At 44.8% G+C, this 27,356-nt stretch overlaps 2 protein-coding genes across 4 annotated transcripts in view; both read left to right on the top strand.

Moving 5' to 3' along the window:
* MOB1A (MOB kinase activator 1A) overlaps window positions 1-2,846 on the top strand; it is a 28,208-nt gene extending 25,362 nt beyond the window's left edge. For both annotated transcript variants that reach the window (XM_021670955.2, XM_012452198.2), the window contains one exon: window positions 104-2,846. In XM_021670955.2, the coding sequence (XP_021526630.1) occupies window positions 104-111 (8 nt within the window). In that variant the 3' untranslated portion in view covers window positions 112-2,846. The remainder of the gene's footprint in view (window positions 1-103) is intronic.
* A 5,878-nt stretch (window positions 2,847-8,724) lies between these two features.
* BOLA3 (bolA family member 3) lies at window positions 8,725-17,887 on the top strand. Of its 2 annotated transcripts, XM_012452201.2 has the most exons (4): window positions 8,725-8,816; window positions 11,636-11,756; window positions 14,503-14,591; window positions 17,575-17,887. In XM_012452201.2, exons 1-4 carry the CDS (start codon window positions 8,763-8,765, stop codon window positions 17,638-17,640), a joined length of 330 nt encoding a protein of 109 aa, XP_012307624.1. In that variant the 5' UTR covers window positions 8,725-8,762; the 3' UTR covers window positions 17,641-17,887. The 2 variants fall into 2 exon arrangements, with proteins under 2 accessions (XP_012307624.1, XP_064233898.1); XM_064377828.1 differs by lacking the exon at window positions 14,503-14,591 and having other exon boundaries at window positions 8,732-8,816.
* Window positions 17,888-27,356: the final 9,469 nt, after the last annotated feature.

The following is a 27,356-nucleotide window of genomic DNA, read 5'->3' as shown; positions in this document are numbered from 1 at the left end:
TCATTTGGACTTCAGAAAACTAGGGTTGGGAATCCCTTCTCCAAAAGACAAAGAGTTTCAGTTTTAGATCCATTTTTAAATGTTATTTTTCTTCTGTTTTTAGGAGTTTAATCTGATTGATAGGCGCGAGCTGGCACCTCTTCAAGAATTAATAGAGAAACTTGGATCAAAAGACAGATAAATGTTTCTTCTAGAACACAGTTACCCTCTTGCTTCATCTATTGCTAGAACTATCTCATTGCTATCTGTTACAGACTAGTGATACAAACTTTAAGAAAACAGGATAAAAAGATACCCGTTGTCTGTGTCTACTGATAAAATTATCCCAAAGGTAGGTTGGCGTGATAGTTTCCAAGTAAGACCTTAAGGACACAGCCAGATCATAAGTACTGTGATAGCAACCAAGTATGACTCCTATTACTATCACAGAGTCATACCTGGTTGTAATATGTGATGATTAACCTGTAGTTTATAAGTTTACTTATTATTCTTTTACTCATTTTACTCAGTCATTTCTTTACAAGAAAATGTTGAATCTATTTTAAGTGACAGCATAATGGACATTAAGCATTTCCATCAATAATTTATGAATAAGTTTCCAGAACAAATTTCCTAATAACACAATCAGATTGGTTTTATTCTTTTTATTCTTTTATTTTACAAATAAAAAATGTATTTTTAAGTATCCTTGAGATTTAGAACATGCGTGTCACTTCAGATAACATTTTAGTTTCAAGTTTGTATGGTAGTGTTTTTATAGATAAGATACGTATATTTTTTCAAAATTCATGATTGCAGTTTAAATCATCATATGGCATGTGTGGGTGGGAGCAACCAAAGTTATTTTTACAGGGACTTTATTTTTTGATCTTTATTTGGAATTGTTTTCACATCTGTCTAAATTATTAGGAGTGTGTATATCAGAAGTAATTTTTTTATGTCTTCTAAGGATGGTCTTCCAGGCTTTTAGTCTGAAAAGCTTCATTCAGATAGTAGCTTTTGGCTGAGAAAAGGAATCCAAAATATTATAACAAATTTAGATCTCAAAACCACTATTTTTATTATTTCATTATTTTTCAGAGGCCTTGAAATTCTGAATAAGAGAATGGAGGAGTTGATTATTTTATTTCCTTTTATTAAAAAAATTACTTCTATGTTTTTATTGTGTCTTGAGCCTTAGTGAAGAATAGTGTAGAAATGCATGAACTTTATTCTAATGAGGATAAAACTTAAGGAAAACCACAATAAACCATGAAGGTGTACACATCTTACAACATAGCTAAAGCTTTGGTGTGCTACCTATTCTTGAGAGTGAGTGAGTACGTATGTGTTTAAAGGAGACAAAATGGGAGAAATAAGTTTTTTAAAAAATCCTCCTTCTGTTAATGTTCAAAAGATGGACTGAGCTCCCACTTGGGTTTTATCTTAATTGTTTTTGTATCAAAACTTGAAATTCCTGTTTCTGTTGGGATATAAAAACCTTCCCCTTGAGTGAAGAAAACATTTATTTTTTATTTGGTTCCTAGGATATAGTAAACTCTAGCAGTCTATTTAAAATGTACAGAGGCACAACAATTATTATACTGGAAGACTTGCCAAATTGGCAAAGCTTTAAGTGCGTCAGCATTCTATGCGGTTCAGAGCTCTGGTTTTGGCAAAGTACTTTACCAACCTCCTTGATGGCTTTGATAAAGGTTAGATTTGATGGTTTTCTTTTTTTTTTTTTGATTTTTTTTTTCTTATTCCACTAAACTATAAAGAAAATAATTACTTAGAAACTCCATTTTAAATAATCATTTTCTATAAATTCTTAAGTATATACAGAATTTTAAAGGAAATAGAACATTTCATCTGATTTAGGTAGCATCCACATATCATTGAGGAATTAAAGTGTGGGACAGTCATAAAAAAAAAGAGAGAAAAGCCCTCTATTAGACATTCTGCAATCCATGTTTTAAGCTATCCAAAGGTCCAAATGTCAGCCATTCTGTATGTTCATGTTGATCATTTGCGAACAAGAAAGCAGGTTTCTAGATGTCACTTAGGCTTTGAACTGCCTCTCAACTTTAAACCCTGTTGGCTTTACTTTTTTAAGTCCACAAGTGATGAAACTAGTTTCTCAGCTCAGCTTATACATTCCTCATTATTTCTAATGTTTCAAATATTATCAAACAAAAAAAAAGTTATCACTTTTCTCCACTTATTTTCTAAGCCCCAAAGCAAATGAAAGACGATCACGTCAGGACAGTAGTAAAGGCAGCTTATAAATAGGACATAAATCAGAGATGTGTTGGTATTTTGATACTCAGACTGTCCTTTTTAAAAATGAAAATAAAAACATAACCAGGTTCCCAAGTCAATCTGGCTTAACCAACAGTACACTTAAATATTAGTGTTTAACTCCAAGGCTAGGGAGCCAAGGTGGGGAGGAGAATTGGAGGAAGGGGAGATAATGAGAATAGGATGGCGCTTTCTTGACTTGGCTAGAGGGCCAACCTTTGATAACAATTTGAAGAAATCAATCTTTTTGACTCTTCTCACTTTTATCTCCCCGTGCCCAAGGTTTGTCTGTCCATAACACTCACTCCCTTCCCCCTGGCTAATCAGAAGTCATCTCTCAGTGTCTGATCTCTGCCCTTCATACATGATTACAGTCATGGGGTGAAGAGTGCTTGCTAAATTATGCAGTTAATCCTATGGTGCTTTAATTTTCAGGCCTTCAAAAAAAACTTGGACAGTGACGTACAGATTTTTAAATAGTTGAACTTCCTTGTACTGCAGTTTTTGTATTGACAGCCAAATGTGTCTTTCATTCTTCAGATTGTGAATAAAGTAATTTTACAGGACTTCCAGCAAACAAAGTGTTTCCTTTCATCTAAGGCTTGTAGAACCCTAGCTCATATAGCTGCTTACATGAGAAATGCAAAATCGGTATTCACCATGATTTAGGTAACAAAGGTAAAGTTTTTCTAGTAGTGCAGGGGTAAGAGGAACAATCTTGGCGGTAATATTAAGTTTTGCCAATATTATGATTTTCTGATTGTATTGTTGGCCTTCTGTCTGAGCATTGAGGTCGTACTAGAAGTAGAGCTTGTCAAACATAATATCATTACCTCATAGGCATTGACAAATCAGGCCCAAGGAGCATAAGTCCTAGAAAATTTGTTTTTAAGCAGCCCTAGTCATGGCGCTGGTGCAGCCGCTGCCTTGTTGTAGGAGCTGCCTCCTGTCAATAACAAAGCCTCTCCTGAAAAATGCCAGCCTGGCATCAAACGCTGAGCACCTTCAGCAGGCACATTATTTCCCCCTGAGATCAGTTTAGTAAGTGAATTTGGTTTCTACTATTGTAGAATTCTGGCAAAGAGGTAAAATAGTAGTCCTTAGGTCATCCTATTTTTGCTTTCAATTTTGATATTTCAGACTGTAAAAGGCCTTGGGGGATGATAGTAGATGTTGTAGCAGTAATTTTTTTGAAGCAACTGCATTGACATTCATTTGGGTTTTCTCTAATTATCAGATTCTATTCCAAACAAGTATTCTGTAGGTCCAAATGGATTACCAGTGTGCTATAGACTTATTATTAAGAACAACATTCTATTCTACATCAAAAATAGTTTGAGTAAGTTAGTTTTGGTTACCATCTAAAATATTTTTAAATGTTCTTTACATAAAAATTTATGTTGTATTTTAAAATCCTTAGGGGCTTTATCTATTTTTCTAAGTCCATTAACTGTACTTTTTAAAAAAAGTATTTTGTATCTACTTTTGTAACTTCATCAGAATAAAATATATTGAAAGCAAGAAATGACTGATTAAAGTATGTATATCAACACACTTATTTCTGTTTAAATATAGAAACTTGAGAGTTTTGCAGGTTTTGTGGATTTTTTGAGTACAGCTTAAATTTGGAAAGTTACCTTTGCATATCATTTAGTGGCTAAAATGTTTTCTTAGCCCTTAAAAATGGAAGTTCCTAAATGAACTAAGTATCATACTACTAGGACCCAACGCCTAAGAAACAAACTATGCCTCTGATAGTGGCTAAAACCCATCCCAGACAAAAAATACATGGTCTCCTACCTGCCATGCGAATCAGGCTCCAGATCTCTTTGTACATTCCTGGTTCTGAGATCGTAGAGTTAAAATTAAAAACTTAATGAATGTGGCTAAACAGTACAAGTTAACAATAATTTTATTTTTTTGAGACGGGGTCTTTGTTGCCCAGGTTGGGAGTGCAGTGGCACAATCTTGGCTCACTGCAAGCTCCACCTCCTAGGCTCAAGTGATCTTCCTGCCTCAGCCTCCTGAGTAGTTGGGACAACAGGCATGCACCATCATGCCCAGCTAATTTTTTGTATTTTTTGTATAGATGGGGTTTTGCCATGTTGCCCAGGTTGGTCTCGAACTAAGCGCAAGCAGTCTGCCCATCCCAGCCACCCAAAGTGCTGGGATTACAGGCATAAGCTACCACACCCAGCCTAGTTAATACTAATTTTGTATAAGCTATGAGTAAACTAGCAATCAGTTTTGTATCTCTTGACATTTTCAGTAGGCCTAAAATTGATCATAAAAAGGATAAGCTTAATCTTTGGGAGAGCCAGACTCTGGGTTCCAACCTGCACAGCCAGAAACAGTGTCCAAACTATGCCATGGACCTTCTCTAACAAACACCCCATTGATGTCCCTACTAGGTATGGACACTACAGCCTGCACCATCCCCACTTAGGTGTGGACACTAGCCTGCACCATTATCGCTGGCCACTAGATGCCAGTCTCTGCCATGGCACCTCTCCAAAGCTAGCTACCTTTTTGCTTTTTATAGGAGTCCTTTAGTAGGTTATCTCATTTAATCCATAAAGCAACCTGGGGAAAGTGACTGCAATTAAGAGATATGCCAGAAATATTTCAGTATTCTTTAGACCATGCCACAAAAGCTCCGACAAGTTCAAATAGTACATAGCAAGTCAGGCCTCTGTTTCTCTGGATAGCATTTGCAAAAATTCTCCATGCTCAACAGTGCTAGGAAGCTCTATAAAATAAAATGCTGATAAAATGAAAAATTATCCTAATGAGGTTAAAAAAGGAGGTGCATCCAAAGAGTTCCTACCTAATGAATTTTCTGAGTTGGCCCAGATTTAATATATGTATGAAAGCTATGAGTGATCATGCACCAATACAACTGAAGAGAAGAGAATCTCAAGGTCACAGCAAAAAAAGTAAGATACAGAAAGCATTGACTCATTTCCTGGGACTAAATGCATTTCACTTTTAATCATTAAGTAAAACTTACCTTTTATTTGTTTCTGCCAAAAAATAAAAACAATACTGGAACTGTTGGAACTAATTTGGAAGCCCAAGATTGGTCAGATTGTCCTGCAAATCCTTTTCTAGAAAGTTTCAAATTTAGACCTGTGGAGCGCAAATTGCTGAGCCTCTATCAGTTCTGTTCAGTAATAACAGTGCATGCACTTTTTGTCCCATATTGGGCTGTTGACAGATGACTCAAGGCTCTGTCCTCATGGAGCTTATAGACCAGAGAGAACAGACACATACATAAATTGATAGTTGTAAAGGGCCATAAGTGCAACAAAAGTTACAGGTAAGTTGCAGGCCCTAAGCTTACTGTGAGGCAGTCAGAGGTGGCTCCTTGGGAGAAGACAAGGCTTGAACCTTAAAAGCTGGGCATTAAAAAGTGGGCAACTGCATAACCAAACTTGTATCATAGCTTATACAGGGAGATACAAGTATAATATTACTGAAGGATAGATTTCATTTAGGCAGGTAGATAGTGGTTAAATCATAAAAAAGAACTGTACGTGATGGGGTGTCTGAAGGATTTCAAGTAGTAAATGTTTTCATTTCATTTATATTTTTGAGACAGAGTCTCACTCTGTTGCCCAGGCTGGAGTGCAGTGGCTCGATCTCGGCTCACTGCAGCACCCACCTCCCAGGTTCAAGTGATTCTCCTGCTTCAGCCTCCTTAGTAGCTGGGGAGTAGAGGCACACGGCACCACACACGGCTAATTTTTGTATTTTTAGTAGGATGGTGTTTCACCATGTGGCCAGGCTGGTCTCGAACTCCTGACCTCAGGTGATCCACCTGCCTTGGCCTCCAAAAGTGCTGGGATTACAGGCGTGAGCCATCATGCCCTGCCTAAATGTTTTCATTTCAGATGGCTCTGACAGCTTAGGGGAAACTGAGGATAGGAGGAAAATGGGGCAGAGAGTAGCTCAGAGTAACATAGTGTGGGCAGTTGTCAAATTATGGGGAAATGGAAGATTAGAGATAAGCAAAAGTACCCCTTTTTTTGGAGACAAAAACCAGGGTGAAAGGCTGCCACGGCGAGCTACTGGTTTGTAGTTTGAGTAGAGACAGGGTTTCACCATGTTAGCCAGGCTGTTTCTGAACTCCTGACCTCAGGTGATTTGCCTGCCTTGGCCTCCCAAAGTGCTTAGATTACAGGTATAAGCCACCTTGCCTGGCCCAAAGTACCATTTTAAACAAAAGGAAGAATTCTACCAATACAAATCTGTAAGCTTTGTTTAACCTCACTTGGTTACAAGTGAGAAACCCAATTAAACTGGGTTTAGTGCTCATTTCCAGCACTGCTGGTTTCCAGCTGTACAAAGGCAAACATTTGTCTCCTTTTATCTGTTTTCTTCTTTGTCTTGCTTCATTTCCAAAGTAGCTCTGCCTGCATGGTTGCAAAGATGGTTGCCAGCAACTCCAGCCTTTCTACCAGCTTAGCAGCACACCAGAAAAAGATCAACGTCTGGGAACTATAGACACTGGGGAATACAAGAGGGATGAAGGAAGCAAAGGGGCAAGGGTTTAAACTACCTGTTGGGTACTATACTTACTATCTGAAGGACGGATTCATTCATACTCCAAACCTCAGCACCATGCAATACCTCTGTAACAAGCCTGCATATATGCCCTCTGATTCTAAAATAAAAGTTGCAAAAGGCTGTCTGTCTCCCAGGCTGGAGTGCAATGGTGCAATCTTGGCTCACTGCAACCTCTGCCTCCCAGGTTCAAGCAATTCTCCTGCCTCAGCTTCCCGAGTAGCTGGGATTACAGGCATGCACCACCACGTCCGGCTAATTTTGTATTTTTAGTTGAGATGGGGTTTCTCCGTGTTGGTCAGGCTGGTCTTGAACTCCTGACCTCAGATGATCCGCCCGTCTCAGCCTCCCAAAGTGCTGGAATTAAAGGCGTGAGCCACCAAGCCTGAATAGGATCCATTTCTTTAGTTTCAGAAAAGTCCCTATACTAACTCATTGGTTTGGCTCAGGTCATGTGGCCAACCCTAAGCCAATCTCTGATTAGCCAGACTTGGATCCTGTTTCCACTCCTAGAACTGGGAATAGATGTGCCTCATCTAAACCATGCTGTTTGAATAGCAAGGGGATGGTTTACCACTATTACCCTGCTTGAAAAAAATTTTTTTTGACAGCTTTAATTGCATCATTGACTCAATGAAGAAAACTTAAAAGTTAGCAAATCATGTCTAAACATTTTAAAGGAAGGAAGCAGAAAATGTAAGACAGGCTAGTAATTGATCCAAAGGAGAAATTCTTAAGGCCAGAACCTAGGAGTCAGTTAATACTGTAATAAATATTTTAGACAACATCCATATAGAACAACTATAGGTCCACTCCATCCAAGTGCAACGCTGAAGGGACGTATTGATTGCATAGGCCAGAATATTGGCAAAAAGCTGGTAAATCCTGCAGGGTGCCATCAGACCACGTGCGCAAACAAATACAGCTAGAGAGAGGAGGAGCTTGGTTGAATTTCTGTCTTGACTGGTCTGAGGACTCCAGAGGCGAGGCGAATTTGCTGACAGTTCTACCCCATCCCACATGGCGTCAGCTTCCGTTCCATTCTCATGGTCCATGGTCCATGGCTCCAACCTGGGCCTCTGTTAGGCTGTGTCCTGTGGCACCTTAAACTCAGGCAAATTCAAAACTGTTCGAGGACTCTGCTTAGCCCCCAACTAACCCTCCTCCATCCAAGTCATTGTCCAAGCCAGAAACAGGAGTCATCTCAGATACCTTCCCCACCCTCACCCCAACATGCAGTCGCTCGATTCTATTCACTTCCCAAGTGTCTCAGTTCGTTCTTCCAGTCCTCCTTCTACTGGTTTAGTTCAGGCCCCTCCGTTCTCACCTGGACCATCGCGGTAGCCTCGGAGCTTCTGACCGTGTCTCCGGTGGCAGCCCCTGCACGCCTTCCTCCTCACAGGAGCAGAGCGATCTTTCTAAAGCGCGAATCAAATCCCTCCACGAGTCCCCACACCAGGAGCGAAGGCCAAGCTCTCAGTTAGCAGCTAGGCTGCCGACGTGGGGAGTGGGAATGGAAAAGTGCATCAGGGGCACGAGAGGTATTCGGATGAAGGAAGGCTCGTATCGGGCGCCAAGACCTTGGAGTGTTTCTGAGCTGAGGAGGAAAGAGGTTTTCACGCGGGCAAGGGGACCCTATGCGTGAAACAGGCCCTGGGCAGGTTGGATGAGCGCGGGGAGAGCCCAGGCAGAGGGCGGGGTACCGAGGCCGGCTGGCGCTGCAGTGTCAGGGGTGGAGTCAGCTAGGGGAGGCGGAGGTGGGGCCTGGCGTCCAGCAGCCTCCGGGGACTGAGCCAGGCGGCAAGAGGCCTCCGGGCGGCAGGGGGCGACCTCTTCCACGGCGGCTGCTCTCGGTCTCCCGCTCCGCATCTTTTGGGCATATAGTGACCTCGGGCGGCGGTTCGCGTCAGCCGGGCATGGCGGCATGGAGCCCAGCTGCGGCAGCGCCTCTGCTCCGCAGGATCCGCGGGGTGAGCGCGGGCTGGGTAGGGGCTGCTCTCCCCTAGACGGGAGCTGCGGAGGGACCGTGGGGCCGGCAGCTGTCGGGGCTTGAGGGGCGCGCGCGGCACCGGCACTGGGGGCCTCCTCTTCCTTTCTCTCATTCATTCATTCATTCATTCATTCACTCAGCGAGTTCGGCATTCGAAATTTCAAGCTCCGGAGCGCTCTGGGGGAGCTCCCGAGCTGGGTGGAGTTTGGAGGTCAGGCGGACAGACACATAAACAGTCATAATACAGCGGGCACAAGGGGAAAAAAAAGATTATTTGCGGAGCGGAAGAGAGAAGTCCTCGCCCGAAGTCAAGGCGTGGGTGCAGGGGACTGCAGAGGAGCCGGGGCCTTGGGAAGGTCGACTGGGCCTCTGACCTTGATCCTCTCCAGATCCCACACTACCGGAGCAGAACCCAAGCTGGGGACACTTCCCACGCGCTCTCCTAATTTCTCCCACTTTCTGATTCATCCTTTGCTTCAGTTCATACACTTCTTTCTCTTTTCATTTTCCGTCTCCCCGGTCCTATACCTGCCTCGCCCGTGCATAAAGTGTTCTTCCACTGTGGTGACTTTGAGCGTGGTCAGTGATGATCTGGGGATGTCCGTTGATTATTCTACTAAAGGCGGCTGACCACAGATCTGCTAAGATGAAAGAAAGGCTTCTCCCAAGGATTCTGCAACACTCACCACTCTCACCCCTTAGTGGCTGCCGATTCTGCCTGCCATCTGGTTACTCTCTGCCTTTTCTCCCAAGATTCTGCCCCCAGAAGCAGCTCCACCCACCCTCACCCCCAGCAATCCTGTCCAGTCTCTCAACATTGAGTTTCTGTCCCTTCATACAGCAGGCAGACAATCACACGCTGGACCTTTCTCCTGACCTGCATTTCAACTGCCTGTCAGACTTCTCTGCTGGGCCCCAGTAGAACTGTCCCTAACTGAGTAGTTCTTCCCCTGCTCATTCATTCGTCTATCCAACACCAAGTGCCTCTGAGAGCCTGCCCTGGGGTCAGCTCTGGGATGCTGTCCTACTCAGGCCTGGTCTAAAAGACCAGTGGTGAGAGAGCCAGTGCACAGCTCGTTTTAAAGTAGGTGCTCTGAGTTCTGTGACATAGGACCTTGCTCTGAGCTATCAGGAAGGACTGAGGGGTAGAGGGGTGGGACCTTCAGCACCAGCACCCATGAACGGCCCTAGTGTCCTCCCACCTGTCATCCATGTCTAGTCAGGGACCAGCACCCGGTACTTCCTCCATTGTAATGCCTCTTCCTGACTCGTTCCAGAAGGCACTGTTTCCTGCAGGTTACTTTGGTACCATGAGCCTGGGTTCCATCACATGGAGCCACATCACCTGTCTGACACAGTCCACAATCTTTAGCCTGGCATTCAAGACCTGCCACACTCCATTCCCAGTCTGCCTTTTCAGCATGTGCTCAGCCCAGCCAAGTGACTGCCAACCAGTTTTCTGCTCCTTTACTGCTAAATGTTGACACATGTTCCATCAGAAACAGGCTCCCCGGGTTGGGCGTGGTAGCTCACGCCTATAATCCCTTTGGGAGGGATTTGGGAGGTCGAGGTGGGTGGATCACCTGAGGTCAGGGGTTTGAGACAAGCCTGGCCAACGTGTGAAACCTCATCTCTACCAAAAATACAAAATTTGCTGAGTGTGGTGGCAGGCGCCTGTAATCCCAGCTACTCAGGAGGCTGGGGCAGGAGAATAGCTTGAACCCAGGAGGCGGAGGTTGCAGTGAGCCGAGATTATGCCACTGCACTTCAGCCTGGGTAACAGAGCAAAACTCTGTCTCAAAAAAAAAAAAAAAAAGGAAACACAGACTCCCTGTGGTAGCCATTGGGGAAGGGGTGTTGATGCCAGTGGTAAACAACCTACAGATCCTCCTTGTTCCTTCTTCAGGTCCTTTCATAGAATTCTAACGCTGCTTCTCAGTGAGAACGAGCGCATGATGAAGGATAGCTGGCTTATTGAGCATTGGGTTGTGAGGTCACATCCCACTGGGGAGAGCAAGACATGTTAATCAGGCCTAAAGGAGGGGTGTGGAATTTGGCCTCACCATCCAGGGCAATGGATGCCAGATGGCCTAGTGGGATAGATCTGAGTCAGGCTGTCCAGCTTCTCTTCTGGCTTTGCATCTTCTTAACCAGTTCAACCTTGGGTACATTACTGTGTGCCTCAGTTTCCTTACCTATAAAACTATCAGCATAATAGCATCACATGACATTATGAGGAATCAAGCATCTCTTGAATTAGGTTTGGGGCCTCTTGTCTCTGGAGTCAAATTGAGTTGTTAACAATCATCCTAGGCTGGGTGTGGTGGCTTACACCGGTAATCCCAGCACTTTGGGAGGCAGAGGCGAGCGGATTACAAGGTCAGGAGTTCAAGGCCAGCCTGACCAACGTGATGAAACACTGTCTCTACTAAAAATACAAAAATTAGCTGGGCCTGATGGTGCGTGCCTGTAATCCCAGCTACTCAGGAGGCTGAAGCAGGAGAATTGCTTGAACCTGGGAGGCGGAGGTTGCGGTGAGCAGAGATTGGGCCATGGCACTCCAGCCTCGGCAGCAGAGTGAGACTCCATCTCAAAAAAAAAAAAAAAATCATCCTCTCCCCGCCATTAAAAGTTTATTCTGTGTTCTGGAGGGCTTACATGGACTCCTAATACTACAGAGCCCCCCTGAATTAACCCGTGACAGTGCTGGCGAGGGCTCAGGGGCCTGCCTTACAGTGGCCCAGCTCGGGGGCAGCAGCATCTCCCTCTGCCCTGACCCTCCTCTCTGTTCTGTGGCAGCTTCCACTTCACTGTGTCCATCGGATGTTTGCCTTCCAGACTGAGGGGGAGCTCAGAGTGACCCAAATTCTCAAAGAAAAGTTTCCTCGAGCTACAGCTATCAAAGTCACTGACATTTCAGGTAAGGTTTTCTGTGATCCTTCCCATGGCACTTTGATAAGATATTGCCCTTTGGAAGGACAGAGGGCTAGGGGCTTGGAGGAGGGGACTTACTGCTGGTGAGCAGCTTCTCAAGATGTGTTGCTGCTGGACAGATGGAGCTCGGCCACCCCCACCTGTTGAGATGGCAGTCAGGATTCAGAAACATCAGAGGGAAACTGAGGACAAGGCATGGCTGGGAGGACTCAAGGTTGCCAGCTTGGCTCAGCTCAGACAAAGTCCCTCTCAGTCACTCCAAAGCTCAGGTTCACAGTCTGTCATTTGACTTTAATAGGTTTTCCTTTAATTTTCCCCCATTCTTCTGACACCCTAGGATGTCAGAGCTAGAGTAGACCCCAGAAGGGTTTTGTGCAACTGCCTCATTTTCTCCAAGAGGAAACAAGCCCAGAGAGGCCAAAGGACCTGCCCAGCTCCTCACAGGGAAGAGACAGTGGAACTGAAACCAGAACCGGGACTCAGGGCAGCCTCTGTCCTAAGCCCAGTTACCAGCCCCAGCCAGGCTCTGTCCTTCTCAGGCAGCCACAGGCACCTAGAAGTTCAGGCTGGCGGTGTGTTAGGAGCAGGCTGGAAAAGCAACTTGTGCACCCACAGGATGGGGAAGATAGGCCCTTTATCCACACACACATGCATACACGGAACGGTGCATGGTGTGAGCTGCTGGATAGGCGTCAGCCTGAATCTCTCCACACCCAGAGGCAGCCTTTGCCACTCAGCATTGCCGCAAGGGCTCACTGACTTTACTGAGAACATAACATTTCCAAGGATTGGGGAGAAAGTTTAGAAAGTAGATTTTATTCTGGAAACTACAGGAAATAAATCAAACTAAAAATTTGCTGGGGTTTGGGCATGGCGGCTCACGCTTGTAATCCCAGCACTTTGGGAGACTGAGGCAGGTGGATCACGAGGTTAGGAGTTCAAGACCAGCCCGGCCAAGATGGTGAAACCCCGTCTCTACTGAAAATACAAAAATTAGCCGGGTGTGGTGGCGTGCGCCTATAGTCCCAGCTACTTGGGAGGCTGAGGCAGGAGAATTGCTTGAACCCAGGAGGCAGAAGTTACAGGGAGCCAAGATTGCGCCACTGCCCGCCAGCCTGGGTGACAGTAAGACTCTGTCTCAAAAAAAAAAAAAAGAAAAAAGATCTGCTGGGACCAGGCGCAGTGGCTCATGCCTGTAATTCTAGCACTTTGGGAGACTGAGGCAGGAGGATCACCTGATGTCAGGAATTCGAGACCAGCCTGGCCAACATGGTGAAATCCCATCTCTACTAAAAATACAAAAAAAAATTTAGCTGGGTGTGGTGGTGAGTGCCTGTAATCCCACCTACTTGGGAATCTGAGGCAGGAACATCGTTTGAACCTGGGAGGCGGAAGTTGCAGTGAGCTAAAATTGCGCCACTGCACTCCAGCCTAGGCAACAAGAGCGAAGCTCCATCTCAAAACAACAACAAAAAGATCTGCTGGAATGGTACATCAGGTGAGGGCTCTGCAGGGGTCCCGGGGCAGTGCTGAGGCCTTGATGTTACCAGGTCCTGAACTTGCCCCAGGCTCTGCGCAGTCCTAGACAGAGTGCAGAAGGGGAGGCTGAGAAGCTGGGTTTAACCAAAACTTGGACTCCTAGAGCACATTATAAGAGAAGCAGAACAAAGCCTGTTGAGTACATTGCACCTGTCATGCAGTGGCCTGGCTGAGTTAATAGTGCAGAGGCCATTTTCTTGCCCATGTTATTTCATGCTAGAGCTGTGCATTTATCATCAGTCATCAGCACTAGCTCTCTAGCCAGGTGGAGGCAAAGCTCAGGCAGGGGGTGGATGGCCCACCAAGCTCTGCCTCGAGGGCTTCACCAGAAAGCTCTCCCCCAAAACCCAGGATGAAACCCTGGATGATGCACTGTGGACTCTGCAGTGCCAGAGACATCCCCGAGCAGCTCAATGCATGATATGTTGCTATGTCCCGGCTCTGGAGCTCCCTTGGTTCTTTTTTTTTTTTTTTTTTGGAGACAGGGTCTCACTCTGTTGCCCAGGCTGGAGGGCAGTGGTGCGATCTTGGCTCACTGCAGCCTCTGCCTCCTGGGTTCAAGCAGTTCTCCTGCCTTAGCCTCTCAAGTAGCTGGGATTACAGGCACTTGCCACCACGTCCCGCTATTTTTGTAGTTTTAGTAGTGACGAGGTTTTACCATGTTGGTGAGACTGGTCTCGAACTCCTAACCTTGTGATCCACCTGCTTTGGCCTCCCAAAGTGCTAGGATTACAGGAGTGAGCCCCTGGTCCTTTCTTTTCTTTGGATAGAATTACACAGTTTTCAAACCAAATTTTAGCGTATTTTTGCACTTTTAAAATACTGATTGTTGGTTCTTTGGAAGGTAGAACACTGAAATTCCATCCTTCTCATCCTCTTCCGTGGTGTTTATTGGCCTAGTAAAAGGAAACGCTCTACACTCCCTAGGTTGTCCATGCTTTGTGCTTTATCTTTCCTGCCCACAAGTGATAACTCTGGGTAGTGCAGCTGCCTCGCATTTTGGATTGTGGCAGCCTGTCCGGAGGAGCATGTGATCAGATTGGAAGCCATGGTCTTTTCCTAATGGTCTGAGCAACTTTCCTTTGTGCTGAATGATATTCAGTCCTTTGGATTGTAGAGTACTTCAAGGACATATGGGACCATGGCTGCCATGACTTAATAATTGAAATGCTTTTGAATCACGTTTATTTTAGGAGGTTGTGGGGCGATGTATGAAATTAAAATTGAATCAGAAGAATTTAAGGAGAAGAGAACTGTCCAGCAGCACCAGATGGTTAATCAGGTCAGTAGAGGCAACAGTGCCCCTTGCCACTGGCCTTCAGCCTCCAAAAGGGCCTGCCAAGCAGGGGTGGTGGTTTTTGCTGTCAGTTGCAGGAAAGAATAATGCAGTACCACAATCACGAAACAAGACCTGAGAAAAATAGAATCTGGGAGTATCTACATTGTGGCAAAAAGGGATTTTATTCAAAATTGAAGACAAGCCTCCCAATAGTGATTTTGTGTATCCTTGTTTAATGCTACCAATGTTTACTGTTACTGTCACACGTTGATGAATATATCTAAACATAGACAGTGCTAAAAGATATGTTTTTGTAGATTTAAAGAGGGTTTTTTGGCTTCTCTTTGAGACTGCTTTACAGGTAGGTCAGTTGATACATGGCATGAGTGAGAATGGCTGCAGCTGCCCCAGACCCAGTGACAGAACCAGACTAAGTCTCATGTTAAATATTATCCATGTTGATTTTAATTTATACCAACGTTGACCCTTGTATCTGTACCTGTGAACCTCCCCCCTCACTGGGTGTGTTTGGCATCATTCTGGAAGGTCTTGCCATTGTGAACTAGTGTTATTTTTGTAAAGCATAGCACTGATCACAAGCCTCTCTTTGGTGGCCTGTCAGGCATCGAGTTCAGGTGTCCTAGACTGCCATTCACACATTTCCCCTGCCCTTCTCTGCACACATCCTCCCAGCCGGCCTCTGCCTGTCTCTCTCTCTCTGTCTGAGCCTTTGCCCAGATTGGACCTCCAATGTCAGGATGCGAGTTCTCCAAAATAGAATGCCTTTCAGATACTAACATTTAATCTAATGGGTAAGCCAGTAAGAAAACATAAGGCAGCTCTCCTCACTGTCTGCAAACTCTCAAGAAATACTGGTTGGGCTCCTTCCATGTGCCACGTCCTTTGTTAGGTATGGGGGACACAGCCTGCCCTGCACTGAGCCTGCTTTTGAGGGGGAATGAAAGACGAGTGACTGGGTTGTCTACTCAGGACAGTGTGAGGAGAGGCACATGTTGATGTAGGGGACCAGAGGACACCTTAATCCCAAGACCATGCAGGTGACATTCCCCCAAACTGGGGGAATCACAGCCCTTCCCCACCCCAGACTGGTGCAGCTTCCTCCCAGTGTTGGAGATGGCAGTGATGGTGATGGCAGTCACATTTATGGAATTCTTACTATGTGTTGGGCACTGTGGTCAGTGCTCAGCATGTACTTTATCACTAATCCTCACAGCAATCCTTTGAAGAAGTACTTTCAGCTTCCTTCTCTGTGTTGGTCTCCTTTTCTCCTGCTGAAGATGGGCTTTCTCTCCTTGGTGGGAAACATGGGCTCTGGCCACCTCCAGTTGATATCACAGCATATTGGCCCAAGAAACAAGGCTCCACTCTCAAAAATCCCAAGGGAGATTCTGAGTGGCCCAATTTGGGTCATGTGTCACCTTGGTCCAATCATAGGCTGGGCCAGAGGCACATAATGACCTCAGTATCAGACCAACTACTAATTCCACCAGAAGTATACAATAAAGTGGAAAAGGAATTATTCCCCAAGAGAAGGAGATCACTAAACAGATGAGAAAAGTGTCCACCCCACTGTGATTATCAGATTTTGGCCTAGTATAAAAGGACATTATCTCTTCCTCTATACTGATGATGAACTTGAGAGGTCCAAGCCCCGCTCTGATCCTGTAACCTCTCTTTCTCCCAGCACTGCAGGGGCCAAATATCTTTTTGACTCTGGTGGTTCCTTCAGATTTGGGCTCTGACACCATTTGTAGCCTTAAAACTAGTCCCATAAATAATTTGAAACTTTATTTCCTGCTCTCAAGTGACATTGGGGAATTTGTGCTAATTGGTATGATTTTAAAGAACAGCTCATTTTTTTTAAAGAATGCTTATTGCTCAAAATAATAAAATACAGGAAATAGCCTAGAAGTCCGTTAGGGGACAGGTTGAAAAGTTATAATACATTCATATAATAGAATACTATGCTGATGCAAAGAAGAATGAGGACACCCATATATGCCTAATACAGAAAGATCCCCAAGATAGATGGTTAGGGGAAAAGCAAAGTATAGAGCAGGGGTGTCCAGTCCTTTGGCTTCCTTGGGCCACAATGGAAGAAGAATTCTCTTGGGCCACACATAAAATACACTAACATTAATGATAGCTGATAAGCTTTTTAAAAAATTGAAAAAAAATCTCAAAATGTTTTATGAAAGTTTACAAATTGGTGTTAGGCCACATTCAAAGCTGTCATGGGCCATGGGTTGGACAAGCTTGGTGTAATGTTTGAATTGTTTACCATTTGCATTTTGAAAGGTCATAGGGTGGAATATTAGCTTGAATATGCCTGCTGAATATGCATTTTTAAATCCCTGAAAATAAACACAAGAAACTGGCCTCCACGATGGCTCACGCTTGTAATTCCAGCACTTAGGGCAGCCAAGATGGGCAGATTGCCACAGTCCAGGAGTCCAAGACCAGCCTGGGCAACATAGTTAGACCCTGTCTCTGTAAAAAATAAAAAATTAGCCAGGCATGGCAGCACACGCCTCTAGTCCCAGCCACTAGGCAGGCTGAAGCAGGAAGCTTGTTTGAACCCAGGAGGCGGAGGTTGCAGTAAGCCAATATCATGCCACTGCACTCCAGCCTGGGCACTAGAGCGAGACTCTGACTCAAAAAAAGAAAAAAAAAAGATACACAAGAAACTAACAACAGTTCTTTTGGGAACAGGGGTCGAAACTGGGGAGAGGGACAGGTGTAGGAGGGAGACTTCCCTGTATGCCTTTTTATACTTTTTGATCTTTATGTTAGATACTATTGATTTAAAAAAAGAAAAAATTGTTTTTCAAAAGAAGGAAAAATTGCTTGAACAAAGCACATACACAGTCTTCTTCAGATATAGAACTGTATAAAAATACTCTCAGAGAATTACTGTAATCAACATGAAATATACAAAAACTGATGATGCTGTTTTCTTATTTAGGCACTAAAAGAAGAAATCAAAGGGATGCATGGATTGCGGATATTTACCTCTGTCCCCAAACACTGACCGCAGCCTGGCTGCATTGATGCTGCTGCTTAAAACCTTGGATGAACTTGACTGACCCCATTCTTTCCTAGGCATTTGCCAAAAAATTTATATATTTTGCTCATATATATTTCCATATTATAATTATAGAAGATGTATAATCTATTTAGATGTTAATTAAAGAAAAACAAACAATGAAGCTTTTGAAGGGTCATTAGTAATGCTTCAGGTTCCTTTATTTTGGCCAAATAAAATTTGTCTTTATGTATTTATTTATTTATTTATTTATTTATTTGTCTTTAGACAGTTCTGTCCTACAGAGAGAGAATGCAGTGCCAGCTTTTTGTCTTGTGAAGAGGTTTTCCTGTTTCTTCCCCTCCACGAAACTGCTCAGGCCTCTTCATCTTACTGAAACAAAGAAAAGATCCTTTACTATTGCTGTTCTTTTCCTTTATCATTCTTTTTTCCCACTCTAAACTTTTTTTTTTTTTGGAGACAGAGTTTCACTCTTGTTGCCTAGGCTGGAGTGCATTGGTGCAATCTTGGCTCACCGCAACCTCCACCTCCTGGGTTCAAGTGATTCTCCTGCCTCAGCCTCCCAAGTAGCTGGGATTACAGGCATGCGCCACACCTGGCTACTTTTTTGTATTTTTAGTAGAAACGAGATTTCTCCATGGTGGTCAGCCTGATCTTGAACTCCTGACCTCAGGTGATCCACCTGCCTCAGCCTCCCAAAGTGCTGGGATTACAGGCGTGAGCCACTGCTCCGACTCCCCCTCTAAATATCCTACATGGATGATCTTGGAACCTCAATTTCTTATGCTCTGGAGTGGACTCTGAAGATTTGGAGGTGCCAGGATCCGGGTTCTTTTTCTGTTTGAAGATCCTCCGTCTTTTGATACTTGGTATGAGACAGAGCCCACCTCCCACGACAGAAGCTGAAAAGGTTTGCTATCCCTGCCTCCCTCACAGCTAAGTCACAGGCAGACGTTCCAGATTCAGCCAATCAGATGGACCTGTCCTGAACTTAGGAGCAAGTGACCTTGAGGAGCAGGGACAGTGGGACATCCATTCCTGCTACAGCCGGTGGTGGTGGCAGCTGATTCCGTGCTATAAGCTGCTGTCTCTGGAGTTCATGGCAGTGGTCATGGGGTCTGGGTCTGCAGTGTGATTTGGGCTCCAGCCACGGAGACTTCCTTGTCCCTGTTTCAGCAGCTGCCTCGCCAGTGTTCCCAGACATCTTGTAACTGCCCCCACAGCCTTTCACTAAATTATTTTCTGCTCCCATCAGCCAGCACACCTGTTACCATGGCAGTGGGAGGTTGACCATCCGCTCCCCTCTCACCCTTCTCCTTCGCCTGTCATGGAACCAACCACCAGAGAGGTTGGGGTCACTATTGGTTCTGAAGGTACCTCCCTAAGAAATGAGGGCATGAAGATATAACAACCTTGGGCCCCAGATTTCTGGGGGCAGAAAACATTTCAAATATTCTGTTCATACACTGTGCCCCCATTTTGTCATTTTAAAATATTCTTTTCTGCACAGTGGGGTTGGGAAGGATTGGTACTGGCCAGGGCAGAACTGCCTCTTAAAAGGAGCAGAGTAACTCAGTTGTATTAGAGCTGAGAAGGATGGGACAAAACTGAGAACTGTGCCTGAATCCCTGAGCCACCTTGAAACAGCTAGATACCCCGGGGATGGCTTTCAGGTGATGTGAGGAAACACCCAGGCCTGGAGTCCCAGAGGCTAGCAGGAAGGCAGTGGTTAGTGAGAACGGAGAGACCTCAAAATTAGACACACTGATTCCCTGTGTGGAACCTAGCTGTCTTTCTCTTAAGGGTAGGCTCAACATAGTGATCTAAAGAGCAGAATAAAGTGAAAGCGGCCTGCAGTTTCAGAGGAGGCGACATCTAAGGAACAGTGGCTTTCTCCTCGTCCTCTCCCGTGGATTGTTGGCTCTGGGGGAAGGCAGCCACCATGTTATGAAGACATTCAAGCAGCCTGCAGAGAGGCCCATGGTGACAAACTGAGGCCTTTTACCAACAGCCAGCATGGAAGGAGGCCATCTGCCAAGACAAGAGCCATGTGGGTGAGCCACCTTGGAAGTGGGTCCTTCGGCCACAGGCCATCAGAAGACTGCAGCCCCAGCTGGCATCCTGACTCAGCTGAGCCACTCCCCAGTTTCTGACCAAGAGAAACTGCGAAATACATATATGTGTTTGTTGTCTTAAGCCACTGTTTTGGGTTACATTTTTATGCAGCAATTGATAATTAATATATTTGTCCATTACTGAAGGAACACGGGGGCCTCTCACTTATTGACAGAAGGGTTGAAGAGCCAAACTGCAGGCTGGGTGCAGTGGCTCACGCCCGTAATCCCAGCAGTTTGGGAGGCTGAGGTGGGTGGATCCCTTGAGGTCAGGAGTTTGAGACCAGCCTGGTTAACATGGTGGAACCCCATCCATCTCTACTAAAAGTACAAAAATTAGCCAGGCATAGTGGTGTGTGCCTGTAGTCCCAGCTACGTGGGAGGCTGAGGCCAGAGAATTACTCGAACCTGGGAGGTGGAGGCTGTAGTGAGCCAAGATTGCCCTACTGCACTCCAGCCTGGGTGACAGAGCCAGACTCTCAAAAAAAGAAAGAAAGAAAGAAAGAAACGGCTAAACTGCAGAAAGGACAGGGATCCAGCTAAGAGTCAGTGCTACTGGGTCTCCCCTTCCTCTCCTGTTTGTTCCTCTCTGCAGATCAGCTTTATTATATCTCTCACTCTAGATGGGCATCTGCCATACAGTGGTGATTTGACTACCGGTAGCTCTTAATTTTTCATATTTTAATGTCCAGGCCAGCCAGATGTGGTGGCTCACATCTGTATTCCCAATACTTTGGGAGGCAGAGATGGGAGCATCGCTTGAGCCCAGGAGTTAGAGACCAGCTTGGGCAATAAATACCCTGTTTCTACAAAAAATAAAAATAAAAAAAATAGCCAGTTGTGATGACATGCACCTGTAGCCCTAGCAACTCTGGAGGCTGAGGCAGGAAGATTGCTTGAGCCCAGGAGTTTGAGGCTGCAGTAAGCTGTGATCATGTCACTGCGCTTAGCCTGGACGGCACACAGTGAGATCCTATTCAGGCCATGGGGAGAGCAGACTTTCAAGTTCCCAGGAAGGCCTCTGATTAGCTCATCTTGAATCAGGAGCCACCTGGACTAACTAGCTGGAAAAGCAGATTTTCTTTTCAAGTTCCCAGGAAGGCCTCTAATTGGCTCGTCTTGAATCAGGAGCCATCTGGACTAACCAGCTGGAGTCCAGGGGTCGTGTAAAATTGCAGTCTTTAGCTGGACTCTGGCTTGAAGTGGAGGGAGGAGGCCTTACCAAAAGAAGAGGGGGTTCTATTCTTACAAGAAGAGGCTGGGACAAAGCAGCAGATGTTCTTGACTGTAGGGAAAGATAAGTGTGGTTTTGTGGGCCAAGCCACCTAGGAATCTCTGGATGCCAGAAGATAGGGTGACTCTTCCTTCTGCTTCACCCCTCCTCCACCCAGGGAAATCTTTGGGCTTGTGCAATGTGTCAGGGAACTCTTCAGGCTTGTGAAATGCGTAACCCCCTAAATGCTTCTAAATCTAGAAACAAGTAGGGCCTCCCCACACACCCAGTTTTTCTTCCCGCAAAGTATAAGGCAGGTTGGGAGAGGAATTCCAGGTTTTCTTTTCAATTGACTGATTAAACAAGGAGAAGAAAGTGTTTAAGCCCAGTGGCCAGAGTATAGCATTGCATCAGATGCAGCCACTTCCTAGCTATTTGATTACGTGCTGCTTTTGGAAAATGCTGGGTTCACATGAGATGTCTTCTGAGCTCAGTGTCCTTTTAAAAACAGTGTGCAGTTTTCCAGTGAAAACTCCAAAGTGCCCTGAGGTGCCTGCTGACTGGGTAAGTCAGTGTAAGGGAAACCACCTGCTCCACAGCCTTCCCCTGGGCACATTTTGTTCCTGGGTTCCTGTAGTGCCCCCTCAGCCCTGGTTATGCCACCTAACTAGCTTTATAGGGGACAGGGTGGCCAGCAACCTGGGAGAAGACTTGAGGTTGCAAAGCCCCACCCAGACACAGACTGGTTAGGAGCCAATGGTTCCAATTCCCTTTCTTGGGAATCCAGAGTGGGAAGGGTGAGTGGATGACCCTCTGAGACAATGGCCGCTGGAACACCCAGGGCAAACAGATCTGGGAATCCAAATAGGGAAGGGTAGAGAGGATGGACTGGAGAGGCTGAAGTTGAATAAATGGACTGAGATGGTCATGAATGAAGGGGCGTGTCAAGAACGTACTAAGAGAAAGCAGACACTGAAATAAAGAAGATACAGTGATTCCCATTCTGGCTGCAAATTCGAACCACCTGGGATAGTTACAAGTATCCCTGCCTGGGTCCCTGCCAGGTTTAAAAGGCTCATTAGTGAGAGAGGAGGAGAGCAGAGGCACGGAGACCAGGTAAGTCACCGTACAGGTGGACTCTCCTCCCTATCCCCTACCAGCCCCCACCCCAGGCCTGCCCTGCCCACTGCGGTTCCCCTACTGCACATCCATTAATTCACCTGCCTGCCTCCACCCCCTCACCTATTTGCGGGGAACTGCCCCCCAACCCCTAATGCCGAGGGGTGAACAGCGGGAGCACTCCTAGGCAGCCAGAGTCCTGGCAGGCCCGACGTGGCCTGCGCGCAGGAGATGCCTGCCCAGGAAAATGGTCGCAGCCGGCAGTGGTCAGTTAATTCTCTCATCAGAAAGCAGCCCAAGGAATCTGCGGTCCCACCGGCCGGCTCTATCCACAGGGTGCACCCAAGCATAGAGAAGGTGGAGGTGGAGGGACGGGAGGGGGTTCCGCCACCCTCAGTCCCCGGGTCCAGACGTTGTTGGGTAGCAGCAAGCGCGCCCCAGTCTGCGCTTCCTCGCCACGACTCTGCAAGAAATGTCGTTTACGTAAGACACTTGCTCGCTGTTCACGTTCCCCAGAGGTGGCTTGTGAGCTCCAGCTGCCTTCTTCGGGCCGCGTAAAGGAGCGCAACCCGCAGCGCATGCACTCTTCCACGCCCGCGGCCTCTCCACTCCCTGCCTAATCACCCAACATTGTGCCTCATTGGCGCTAGTGATGCTGGTCCAGCTATGCTAGGGGTCAGCTCTACCCTTAGGCACCTCATTCCAGGAAACTGACGTCGTTTCTTAACTCCTGGTAAGATAGCCTGTGGCTGTGAATTTAAAAGAGCACTTGTGTAACTTAATTTTTCTGTAAAGAAAAGGTATTTATTAGAGTGGTAGATGAGAGAGTACACCTAAAAGATGCCCGACAGATTCTTTTCTTTCTTTCTTTCTTTTTTTTTTTTTGTTATACTTTAATTTCTGGGGTACATGTGCAGAACGTGCAGGTTTGTTGCATAGGTGTATACGTGCCATTTGTTGCATATATCACCCCATCATCTACATTAGGTATTTCTCCTAATGCTATCCATCCCCTTTGCCCTTACCCTCTGCTATCCCTCCCTTAGTCCCCCAGCGCCGACAGGCCCCAGTGTGTGATGTTCCCCTCCCTGTGTCCATGTGTTCTCATTGTTCAACACCCACTTTTCAGTGAGAACATTCGGTATTTGGTTTTCTGTCCTTGTCAGTTTGCTGAGAATGATGGTTTCCAGCTTCATGTCCCTGCAAAGGACATGAACTCATCTTTTTTTATGGCTGCATAGTATTTCATGGTGTATATGTGCCACATTTTCTTTGTCCAGTCTATCATTGATGGGCATTTGGGTTGGTTCCAAGTCTTTGCTATTGTGAACAGTGCTGCAATAAACATACATGTGCATGTGTCTTTATAATAGAATGATTTATAATCCTTTGAGTATATACCCAGTAATGGGATTGCTGGATCAAATGGTATTTCCATTTCTAGATCCTTGAGGAATCGCCACACTGTCTTCCACAATGGTTGAATTAATTTACACTCCCACCAACAGTGTAAAAGTGTTCCTATTTCTCCATATGCTCTCCAGCATCTGTTGTCTCCTGATTTTTTAATGATCGCCATTCTAACTGGGGTGAGATGATATCTCAATGTGGTTTTGATTTGCATTTCTCTAATGACCAGTGATGATGAGCTTTTTTTTAACATGTTTGTTGGCTGCATAAATGTCTCCTTTTGAGAAGTGTCTGTTCATATTCTTTGACCATTTTTTGATGGAGTTATTTGATTTTTTTCTTTTCTTTTTTTTAGAGAGACAGGGTCTTGCTATGTTGCCCAGGCTAGAGTGCAGTGGCTATTATTCACAGGCGCAATCCCACTGCTGATCAGTACGGGAGTTTTGACCTGCTCTGTTTCCAACCTGGGCCAGTTCACCCCTCCTTAGGCAACCTGGTGGTCCCCCACTGCTGGGAGGTCACCATATTGATGCCGAACTTAGTGCAGACACCCGATGGGCATAGTGCTCTGCAGCCCAGAACTCCTGGGCTCAAGCGATCCTCTAGCCTTTTTTTCTTGTAAATTTGTTTAAGTTCTTTGTAGATTTTGGATATTAGCCCTTTGTTGTAGGTTCTGGATATTAGCCCTTGTCAGACGGGTAGATTGCAAAAATTTTTTCCCATTCTGTTGGTTGCCCGTTCGCTCTAATGATAGTATCTTTGGCCGTGCAGAAGCTCTTCAGTTTAATTAGATCCCATTTGTCTATTTTGGCTTTTGTTGCCATTGCTTTTGGTGTTTTAGTCAAGAAGTCCTTGCCCATGCCTGTGTCCTGAATGGTATTGCCTAGGTTTTCTTCTACGGTTTTTATGGTGTTAGGTCCTATGTTTAAATCTTCCATCAATCTGGAGTTAATTTTTGTATAAAGTGTAAGGAAGGGATCCAGTTTCTGCTTTCTGCATATGACTAGCCAGTTTTCCCAACACCTTTTATTAAAGAGGGAATCCTTTCCCCATAGCTTGTTTTTGTCAGGCTTGTCAAAGATGAGAGGGTTGAAGATGTGTGGTGTTATTTCTGAGGGCTCTGTTCTGTTCCACTGGTCTATATCTTTGTTTTGGTACCAGTACCATGCTGTTTTGATTACTGTAGCCTTTGTATTGTAGTATAGTTTGAAGTCAGGTAGCATAATGCCTACAGCTTTTTTTTTTTTTTTTTTTAAAGACAAGTCACATCCTGTTTAATCACATGCAGTCAGTATCAAGTATGTATTACAGGTAGCAAAGATAATACAGAATGAACCTTTTTTTTTTAGGTTTTTCTTTTTATTTATTTATTATTGCATTTTAGGTTTTGGGGTACATGTGAAGAACATGCAAGATTGTTGCATAGGTACACACATGGCAGTGTGATTTGCTGCCTCCCTCCCCATCACCTATATCTGGCATTTCTCCCCATGTTATCCCTCCCCAACTCTCCACCCCCTACTGTCCCTCCCGTATTTCCCCCCAACAGACCCCAGTGTGTGATGCTCCCCTCCCTGCGTCCGTGTGTTCTCATTGTTCAACACCCACCTATGAGTGAGAACATGCGGTGTTTGATTTTCTGTTCTTGTGTCAGTTTGCTGAGAATGATGGTTTCCAGGTTCATCCATGTCTCTACCAAGGACACGAACTCATCATTTTTGATGGCTGCATAGTATTCCATGGTGTATTTGCCACATTTTCCCTGTACAGTCTGTCATTGATGGGCGTTTGGGTTGGTTCCAAGTCTTTGCTATTGTGAACAGTGCTGCAATGAACATTCGTGTGCATGTGTCCTTATAGTAGAATGATTTATAATCCTTTGGATATATACCCAGTAATGGGATTGCTGGATCAAATAGAATTTCTATTTCTAGGTCCTTGAGGAAGCGTCACGCTGTCTTCCACAATGGTTGAACTAATTTACACTCCTACCAACAGTGTAAAAGTGTTCCTATTTCTCCACATCCTCTCCAGCATCTGTTGTCTCCAGATTTTTTAATGATTGCCATTCTGACTGGCATGAGGTGGTATCTCAATGTAGTTTTGATTTGCATTTCTCTAATGACCAGTGATGATGAGCATTTTTTTGTATGTTTGTTGGCCTCATGTATGTCTTGTTTTGTAAAGTGTCTGTTCATATCCTTCACCCACTTTTGAATGGGGTTGTTTGTTTCTTTCTTGTAAATCTGTTTTAGTTCTTTGTAGATTCTGGATATTAGCCTTTTGTCAGATTGGCAGATTACAAAAATTTTTTCCCATTCTGTTGGTTGCCGATTCACTCTAATGACTGTTTCCTTTGCTGTATAGAAGCTCTGGAGTTTGATTAAGTCCTATTTGTCTATTTTGGCTTTTGTTGCCAATGCTTTTGGTGTTTTGGTCATGAAGTCCTTGCCTACGCCTATGTCCTGAATGGTTTTGCCTAGATTTTCTTCTAGGGTTTTGATGGCTTTAGGTCTTATGTTTAAGTCTTTAATCCATCTGGAGTTAATTTTAGTGTAAGGTGTCAGGAAGGGGTCCAGTTTCTGCTTTCTGCACATTCTGCAGGCTCTTTTTTGGTTCCATATAAAGTTTAAGGTGTTTTTTTCCAATTCTGTGAAGAAAGTCAATGGTAGCTTGATGGGGATAGCATTGAATGTATAAATTACTTTGGGTACTATGGCCATTTTCACAATATTGATTCTTCCTAACCATGAGCATAGAATGTTTTTCCATCTGTTTGTGTCCTCTCTTATTTCCTTGAGTAGAGGTTTGTAGTTCTCCTTGCAGAGGTCCTTCACATCCCTTGTTAGTTGTATTCCTAGGTATTTTATTCTCTTTGTAGCAATTGTGAATGGGAGTTCACTCATGATTTGACTCTCTGTTTGTCTGTTATTGGTGTATAGGAATGCTTGTGATTTTTGCACATTGATTTTTGTATCCTGAGACTTTGCTGAAGTTGCTTATCAGTTTAAGGAGATTTTGGGCTGAAGCAATGGGGTCTTCTAGATATACAATCATGTCATCTGCAAATAGAGACAATTTGACTTTCTCTTTTCCTAATTGAATACCCTTTATTTCTTTTTCTTGCCAATTACCCTGGCCAGAACTTCCAATATTATATTGACTAGGAGTAGTGACAGAGGGCATCCTTGTCTTGTGCCTGTTTTCAAAGGGAATGCTTCCAGTTTTTGCCCATTTAGTATGATATTGGCTGTGGGTTTGTCATAAATAACTCTTATTATTTTGAGATACATTCCATCGATACCTAGTTTATTGAGAGCTTTTACCATAAAGGGTTGCTGAATTTTGTCAAAGTCCTTCTCAGCATCTATTAAGATAATCATAGATGGTTTTTGTCTTTGGTTCTGTTTATGTGATGGATTATGTTTATAGATTTGCATATGTTGAACCAGCCTTGCATCCCAGGGATGAAGCCAACTTGATCATGATGGATAAGCTTTTTGATGTGCTGTTGGATTCGGTTTGCTGGTATTTTATTGAGGATTTTTGCATCAGTGTTCATCATGGATGTTGACCTGAAACTTTCTTTTTTGGTTGTGTCTCTGCCAGGATGTTGTTGGTTTCATAAAATGAGTTAGGGAGGATTCCCTCTTTTTGTATTGTTTGGAATAGTTTCAAAAGGAATGGTACCAGCTCCTCTTTGTACCTCTGGTAGAATTCGGCTGTGAACCCATCTGGTCCTGGACTTTTTTTGGTTGGTAGGCTATTACTTGTGGCCTCAATTTCAGACCTTGTTATTGGTCTATTCAGAGATTCAACTTCTTCTTGGTTTAGTCTTGGGAAGA

Source organism: Aotus nancymaae, unplaced genomic scaffold (genome assembly GCF_030222135.1).
Source record: "Aotus nancymaae isolate 86718 unplaced genomic scaffold, 86718_ANA_hifiasm-v0.15.2.pri h1tg000017l, whole genome shotgun sequence".
Lineage (NCBI taxonomy): Eukaryota > Metazoa > Chordata > Mammalia > Primates > Aotidae > Aotus > Aotus nancymaae.
This window is presented reverse-complemented; position numbering and strand designations above follow the sequence as displayed.